At 42.5% G+C, this 9,136-nt stretch overlaps 1 protein-coding gene across 1 annotated transcript; it reads left to right on the top strand.

Annotated features, from left to right (window-relative positions):
- The first annotated feature begins 682 nt into the window (after positions 1-682).
- LOC139715280 (NFX1-type zinc finger-containing protein 1-like) lies at positions 683-9,041 on the top strand. The gene is made up of 5 exons (XM_071626858.1): positions 683-921; positions 1,890-3,202; positions 3,233-6,605; positions 7,457-7,565; positions 8,106-9,041. Exons 1-5 carry the CDS (start codon positions 683-685, stop codon positions 9,039-9,041), a joined length of 5,970 nt encoding a protein of 1,989 aa, XP_071482959.1.
- Positions 9,042-9,136: the final 95 nt, after the last annotated feature.

The following is a 9,136-nucleotide window of genomic DNA, read 5'->3' as shown; positions in this document are numbered from 1 at the left end:
ACTTGTTCCCGGATTGCTGCCACAATAGCCTCCACCAGTCGACTACGTGTTTCGTCATTGTTCAGAGCTTTGTCGACATGGTCATGTATAGTGTGCAGGAGTTTGGGGTCTGGCTGGACGGTTGACTGACCAGCAGGACCATCGTCACTATCTATGGCTCCCGATGCACCCGTGTCTGCCGGCAAGACCACTGGTGATGGTCCGGTCCTCCCTTTGTTACGAGTCATCGGCATATCTGGGGCTGGTTTCCGTGATGATTTCTCAGGCTCCATATAACGATATCATTCCAGAATGTGTCGAAATATGTCACCGATGATCGCAGGGTTTGTTCTATGTTCAAACAGTGTGATATGAAGTGTGCACTCACTAAAAAAACCACGAAAATATTGCGAAGTTCCGGGGCCGGTCCGCGCGCTAACCGATTTGTCCGGACTATGTGGTTTATCTCCCACTAGTCACATAGTAGTATACAGTTATCACAGCTACCACATAATAGTCACAGTGACATTAGCAATGATTAGCAAACATTAGCAAACATTAGCAATGATTGTCGTCAGTTTACATAGGAATTCGGCCAATCTCTTAGGATTTTTCATCGTAAACATTGTGGAGATGAACTCGTTAATTGTGTCATGTGAAGCGTTCAGTAATTACATTTATGTCTGAATTATATCATCCAGTAATGGCAAGTCCACGCAACACCAACTACGACAGGGTAAGTGATGGATGGAGAGTAGGTAGCCGCCGAGATGGTGGAAGGGTCAGTGAAGAGAGAGGAGGGTCAAGACGACATCCAAATGCATGTCATTCAGGAGTTCCGGACACAGAAGTGAAGCATAAGGGTGCCGATGGCTCCAGGATAGGGGTAGCATGCTCGATCCGAGGTCGCCGAGGTTTTGAGAGGATACAGGACTCTGATAGGTAATTTATTATGTTGTTTACTAATCCTAAGCGTTAATCCTAACCGAAAGTGTATAGTTGGTTTAAACATTAAAATGGCTACAATGATTGGACGTGCAGTTTAGGTAATGGTGATTCTATAAGTGAAAGTGACCTGTGAAAGGGAAAAAGAATTAGATAACCGAGTATAACTTATACATAGCAAAAACTTTGCGGATTAGCGGGATGGATTTTTTTTCCGAGGCGTATTTCATCACATTACGGGGTAGGATTATGGGACACGAAGTTATTGTGAATACACCTCCAAGCATATAAAATAAAACTCAAAAGCCAAAAGCCAAAGCCATAAAAGTCAAAAGCTGATGTAGCATCTTTTGGAAAGGAAGTCTTCATAATTGCGTCGTCATGAAAGAAAAGAAAAATGTTTCCATAGTTGTGATATGACACTCAGCAAGTTCAAGATTGGTGGTTTGGTGTATGCTACCCGGAGTAGAAAATTCACCGGAGAAGTCTGTCAGGAACGTAAGACATGGAATCATGATTTATTGTCATGATTATAGAGTGGACGAAACACGTTTAGTCCATAGATCGGCTGGGAAAGATTAAACAGTCTACCGTTATCAAGAGTTATTTAGCACTGGACAATTATAGTGGGCTTTTGCAGTATTGTTGACGCAACCCACTCTGATGATAAAGTCCCGTTTCTCATAGATGAAGTATCGCTATACTTCATTATACTCTTTTTAGATTTCATTTCTTTTTAACCGGTTCTATACTTATACATGTCGAATCTCTCGCCACTATATATATCGCCTATACCTGAAAATTAAATCCATGCATGTATTCACTGCAATTTTTCACTTGTTAAAGGAATTGGCAGATGCCATTTATAAAAACGCTTCGGTGACAGCTATCAGGGTTTACCGCATGATCTACGGTATTGCAACATGACGCGTAATCTTATGTTCAAATTACTTATACTTATTTAGACCTGGTGCTCATTCCAGCGGGGGTCAAAAGAATCGACGAAACTTTCAACCAATCAGCTCTGAATTGCTGCAGGACCTGCTCAAGAAAAATCCTTCCGAGGCAGCGGTGGAGCTGAGTTCACTCAAGGGAAGTGTAGAAGCTGGTGTCAATGAATCAAAGATTGACGAGAAGAGGCAGAGGCTTATATGGCGGAGTTTGGCATATATCTGTGGAACCATTTGTGCAGATCATACAGTCACTATGCTGCTCACCTTGGTGTCTGACTCAATACTGCTTACACGCCATCTCCCGTCCTATCTTATCAAGCTCAGAAATTTGGCAAATGAGTCTATCAATGAAGTACAAACTCTCTTCATGGATGTTTTCATCGTGTTCAAAACAATGCTACAGAGTTTGCCGAGTCGAGTGGCAGATGTCAAAGTTTCCTTCATCCTACTTGAAGATGTCGTGGAAGGATTCAAAGAAGCGTATCCAGACCTATACAAGCATCTGAGGCCCATTATGACTGATATGTCACACCAGATCGATGCCCTTGAAAAGGAGAAGGACAGAAAACGTCAAATGGATAGCGTTCGTAAGAATCCTCCTCCGGATGACTTTCGCCAGCAAGCCATTCTTCCTACCGCAAGAGAACTTAAGGCAGGGTATCAACCATTTCTTCGACCTCATATCACGAGAGGCGTTTATGCGGATGGAGATCACTACTTGGACGTGCAGTTTAGACTTCTCAAGGAAGATTTCGTCTATCCGTTACGTGTAGGTATATCAGAATACCTTGCCTTCAAAAGAGCACATCCCAACCAGAGGCCTAGACTTCATGATATCCGAATGTATGAAGAAGTGCGCTTTGTTCAATCTATTCGCAATTTATCAAGAGTCTCGTACTGTATGTCCTTCAAGACTCTCCCAAGAGTTCAATGGCAAACATCTAAGAGACTTGTATTTGGGTCTCTAGTTCTCCTTTCCAGCGATGACTTCCATACGTTTTTCTTTGGAACAGTGGCCAAAAGAGAAGTAAAAGAACTGGAAGCTGGACGTGTTGTTGTTCATTTGGTCGATCTAGAGGATGCTTCCTGCCTGTTAGGAAGAACTTTTGTCATGGCGGAATCTTCTATCTTCTTTGAAGCTTATCGTCCGGTATTGCAGGGACTTCAGCGAATACAATCCATTCCCTTGCCCCTAGCAAGGTATATCCTTAGCCTCAGTCAAAACGTTTACAAGCCACTCTATTTACGGGCAGAGTCTGATGATATACCAGAGGAAACTGCGTACAAGGAAATGGACATATCCCCGCTGTTTGAAGAGAATCGAAGTATTAGCTTAAGGCATGGATTACAGCGAGTCTTCAAGCAAACAATTGAAGTTACGAATGACGATGCTTGGCCGAGTATTGATGATGTAAAACTTGATCCGTCACAACTCAAGGCAGTAAAGACAGCACTCACTAACGAACTCTCCGTTATTCAGGGCCCGCCAGGAACCGGCAAGACGTATGTCGGTCTCAAGATCGTTCACATCCTCGTTCAGAACGTGCATCTGTGGTGTACTCAAGCAGACCCTGGTCCCATTCTCTTGGTATGCTATACAAATCACGCCCTTGATCAATTCCTGGAAGGCATTCTCCAGTTCCTTCAAGCAGATATTGTAAGAGTTGGTAGCCGAAGTAAAAGCAATGCACTCCAGCAATATAACCTTAATAGATTACTGAGACGTAACAACAGCGTGTTCAGAGATCATGATAATGCAAAGGTTATCGTGGAGCGAACCCAGGCGCGTCTGGCAGGAGCTAGAAAGGGGATCGTCAACGAGTATGAACTAGGTCCCTTTATGTCATGGAAGCATTACAACAGCCTGCTCAGACTTTCAAAATTAAAGAAGGTTGATTCATGGATGGTGGAATGGCTATTGTGTGATCATCAGAGCGACTCTGACTGGAAGCCAGGGCAGGCAACGCAGGTTGCAAATGGAGAAGAGGAGAGAGTACTGGAAGAGGAGAAAATGCTTGAAAAGAAGGAAGAAATGACAGAAGCCCTCAACAATCCAATAGACATTGCGGAGGAAAAAGACTATGCAGAGGTTAAGTGCATGATTGAAGAAGACTTTGAGACAGAAATGGCTGAATTTGAGAAGGACGACGTCCCTTTTCTAGGTCTCGATTGCTCTCTTCTTCAAAACCGTTTGAATCTTGCACTAAGGAGTTACATTGTCCGAAAGTTGCTAGGAAAAGATAGCATTGATCCTGCTTCCATGAACAAAATTCGTGATGTATGGCGAATGTCTCCAAATCAAAGATGGGCACTGTATCACCTATGGCTTGGCAGGTACATCGCAGATCTTCGAACGCGTCTGCCAGTATACGAGAACAAGTACAAGCAACTGTGCTTACAACTAGAGGAAGCCAGAGACATAGAGAAGGTAAAAGTGCTTCGAGACGCTACCATTATTGGCATGACCACAACTGCGGCTGCCAGCAATCAGCAAGTGCTTCAGAGAGTGAGACCGAAGATTGTGGTTGTTGAGGAAGCTGCTGAAGTGCTTGAGGCTCACATCATAACTGCTCTTCATTCTTCTTGCCAGCAGCTCATTCTTATCGGTGACCATCAACAACTCAGACCAAAACCAAACGTCTACATGCTGGCAAAGAAATATCACTTGGACATTTCCCTGTTTGAACGACTGATCAACAATGGATTTCCTTTCACTCAACTACAACTTCAACACCGAATGCACCCTCAGATTGCGGACATTCTGAGGAAACACTTTTATGATGTTCTAGATGATCACGACACTGTGAAGGAATTTGAGAATATTAAAGGAGTATCCAAAAGTATGTTCTTCATTGACCACAGACAGCCAGAGGGCTCGTTTGATGACAATCAAAGTCATTTCAATTTGCATGAAGCAGAGTTCCTGGTTGCTCTATGTCAGTATCTCATACAGCAGGGATACAAGACACATGAGATCACCATACTGACACCATATACTGGTCAGCTTCTCCAGTTCAAGAAACTGATGGACAGGAGGAATGAGTTTCTCGGCGTAAAGGTGACTTCCATTGACAATTACCAAGGAGAAGAGAATGATATAATACTTGTGTCATTTGTTAGGAGTAACGATGATGGAAAGATTGGCTTTCTCGAAATCTCAAATCGGCTGTGTGTCTCCTTGTCAAGGGCGAAGAAAGGCATGTTTTGCATTGGCAACTTCGCCCTCTTTGCTGAAAACAGTGACTTGTGGAAAGGAATTGTGGAGGATCTGAAGAAGACCAACAGCATTGGGGAATCATTGCAGTTGCGATGTGTAAACCACCCTGACCCACAGACTGATGTTAGAGCAGGAAAGGATTTTGAAAATGCTCCAAATGGTGGTTGTATGAGGCCATGTGAAGCTAGACTAGAATGCGGACATGTGTGCAGACAACTTTGTCACCCTACTGACAAAGATCATATTTTGTACAGATGTGAAGCACCGTGTCTTAAGACTATCTGCACGAGCAATCACACTTGCCCGAATTTGTGCTCCGAGAGTTGTCCCACTAGCTGTCCTGTGATTGTAAAAAAGATACTACCATGCTGGCACTCATGCCAAGCGCCATGTGGAAGGGACATAGCTGATATCAGGTGTTATAAGGATGTCGAGAAGACTCTACAATGTAATCACAAGCGGTTTCTCCCCTGCCATGAAAGCACTGATGATTTACATTTGTCATGTGATATCATGGTCACAAGGCTGCTACAGTGTTTCCACAGAAAAGAGGAAAAGTGCTGTGAGCACGGCAAGTGCATGGAATTTGTAAAGAAAATATTAGATTGTGGTCACAAGTGTCTTGAGGAGTGTCACAAGCATCCAAGCGAAATCAAATGCCACCAAGAAATAGAACAAATGCTCCCATGTGGACATATGTGCACTGTTCAATGCCACAGAGATATCCAGAGTATCGTGTGTAAAGTAGTGACAAAGAAGCTCCTTTCCTGTGGACATGAGGTGGAAGAGGAATGTTGTGTCAAGAGCAAGTGCCAGCAGCCTGTACTTAAGAAACTCCCTTGTGGTCACAATGAGGAGGTTGAATGCTGGCAAGATCCAAAGGATGGGTGTTGCTCGTCAGAATGCCAGAAGGTACTTCCATGTGGTCACAAATGCCGAGTTAAATGCGGAATGTCCTGCACGGAGAAATGTGAAGAGATGATAACCCGGGATAACTGGCCATGTAAGCACAAAGTGACCGTCAAGTGCTGTGACAAGCCCAGCGCATGTTACGTAAAGTGTGACTCAACGTTGCTGTGTGGGCACTCTTGTAAGGGTACATGCGGGGAGTGTAATCGAGGACGTTTCCACTTGCCTTGCACAGAACCTTGTCAGAAAATGCTGATCTGTGGACACAAATGTACACAAAAGTGTGGGACGCCATGTTCGTCTTGTCAACAGAAGTGTCCACAGAAGTGCCGTCATGACCAATGCAGCCATACTTGCAATACACCTTGTGAGGTCTGTACGAAGCGGTGCAATTGGAATTGTCCACACTTCCGTTGCTCCAAGTTATGTTTCGAACCGTGTGAGAGACCTCCGTGTGACGAGCCCTGTCGTAAGAAGAAGAAAAAATGTGGACATCCCTGTATCGGTCTCTGTGGAGAGATTTGTCCGAAGACATGTAGAGTCTGTGACAAGACTGAGCTGGAACAACGCTTCTTTGGAACCGAAGACCCCAGAGTATCACGGTAAGTATCTACGTGTACTTTTCATATTTACAAGAAATAAATTCGTTAGAAACAAAGTGCACTCATTCTGTGTGAGTGACAAGCCATAAAGACTGAAAATGCTTTTACTTGAAATTAAATGATGGTTATCATATACATAGAACACTCACGAGTACCGTGAAATGTATTCGGTCTATCGTAGTGTGTATATGAATTCTGAAATTTACCATAAAGAGTACAGCGTTGACAACAATTAGGTATGTATATCATAATGTATATATATATACAATCATTTCATAGGAAGACAAAAAAATGACCAAGATGCCATGTATATTGATCGAAGCGTTCGACATTTAGTCTTCTTTGGCTTGATTGTCTGTATTTACAAACATACATGTAGTCGACAAAGAAATGACAATAAACCAAGGTACATGCCTTGGATAGAACTACTGAGCATAATATGAAATGATAAGAAATAAACGTAATGGACTGAACATGATTTCAACATAACATCACGGAACATTAAAATCTATTTGGCGATTACAAAGCATAAGGCAGTTTAGAATACATTTTTTATTTTCGTAACCAGGCGCCTGTATGTGGCATTAATCTTTTTTACCTAAAAAAAAGAATTGTGATAAGAGATTAAACATGAAAACTGAAATTTAATATGATTCTGGGATTGACTGCAACACGGGGAGTTGGGGGGGGGGGGAATCTGTTGAAAAGTAACCCGAGTTTTCTTGGGTAGAACATTTATGCAACAGGCCCCTTGTTTAGTTTATGATTATACCGCCGTCTTACCGTCATGTCGGTGTCTGAATATCTATATCATAGTGTGGCATATTGTTTTGATCAATTTATTGTCAAAGATATATGCAGCTGGAGGACTGTGGCCATGTCTTTGAGGTAAACGGACTTGACAAGTACATTGGATATCGGACAGGAAAGACAGCAACATCATTGTTCAAGGACGCAGTGGTAATTCATATCGATTTCTTCCGTGATATAGTTGACTATTATTAGAGTCCTCCCATTTTTCGTGCAAGATGAAACATGACATAGATCACGTATTGGTGTATTTGCACAGATGCTCGGTGAAGGGAATTACGAAATGTAAACCAAATACATATATAAGGAGTATTACAAGAAACTGTACGTGTACACAAATTACAATGATACTTGCGTTATACCATATACCGCTTGTTTTATCTTACTATTATAATATATATATAATATACACATGTATGTATATATATAAATTAATGATATATATATGATATTTATAAATAATTGTTGTTACCAACTGTCTAAAAGGGAATTTGTGGATGCCTTTCAAGAAGGGATATTGTGCCAAATTTTAAATGAGTATCCTTCACGACTTTGATAATAAATCATTTGGATGTTTACTGACGACTATATTCTTAAAATTGTAGTGTTTTCCATCAAATATCATATTTGATCACGTTACTTATTATCTGCACAAAAGTGATTAAAAATAAGTTTATCTTTTCCTTGAAGGTTCCTTCTTGTCCGAGATGTGGTACACTGATAAAGGTGAGTCGTCGATACGGCTCAATCCTTCACACCTATCGGAAAAGTCTACGTTGCGTTATTGACGAATCACAAAAGGAACACTCAGAGCTCATCGACATCATGATCCGTCACCCACTACCTATAGAATCATATCTGTTCGATCGGGCGAAAGACCTTCAACACATGACATCAAATCACAGAAAAGGCATCTGTTTCCGAATTAAAATGGTCAGTCGAGTACAATTGTGCAGCTTTTCATTTATTCGAAAGCTGAGAGGTCACATGAAATGCAACGAGATGAATGACGTGAAAATCGTTGGTATCTTAAAGAGGGCGCTTCAAGCCAGTGCGGATGAGACCGTGAGTTTTCTGACCGGAGATGTCGTCGAGCTAACCGAGCAGCAAATCCATGACACGAAGACTGAACTTAAAAGGCAAATCATGCTCACAGAGTTCCTGGAGCTATTTATCAAAGGAGTGAAGGGCACTTCTCAAATGGAGCAACTCGTATCCATTTTGGTATCAGAAACCCGCTTCGGGAAGAATCAACATAGATCAGTCGATCGGCTTCTGACCGAGATATATCATATGAATGGGTTTACTCGGTTATCAAGCCATTCTCTAGATGATCTTCCGGAGCAGCTGTCAAATAACTTGGATTTCTGGAGACAATGTCAGTTTGGCCACGTACTGAGGAGCAGTGAATCCACGCCAAACATTTGCCCAGCATGCGACAATGAAAGAGGACAGTCGCTGTGTAAGCAAGATGAGGAGGGGGATGCTAGTGAAGAGGAGCCTTCTGAAGAAAGAGGCCAGGAACAAGGACTTGGTCGACGCCAAGGCCGAGGTCGTGGACGCAGACGGGGAAGGGGATGGGGAAGAGGACGAGGCAAGTGTGGCGAACAAGATCGAAAAAGATGATATTCAGATCTGTGTAGACTTAGACAAATACGGGAATATTTTTCCAATCATAAGCAAACAGTTTTGCCAACGAGAGGGAGGCGGACATCATCAGA

Source organism: Diadema antillarum, unplaced genomic scaffold (assembly GCF_040938485.1).
Source record: "Diadema antillarum isolate AM-2024a unplaced genomic scaffold, OU_Dant_1.0 seq00003223_RagTag, whole genome shotgun sequence".
Lineage (NCBI taxonomy): Eukaryota > Metazoa > Echinodermata > Echinoidea > Diadematoida > Diadematidae > Diadema > Diadema antillarum.
Note: the sequence above shows the minus strand (reverse complement) of the source record. Positions and strands in the feature narration are given on the sequence as shown.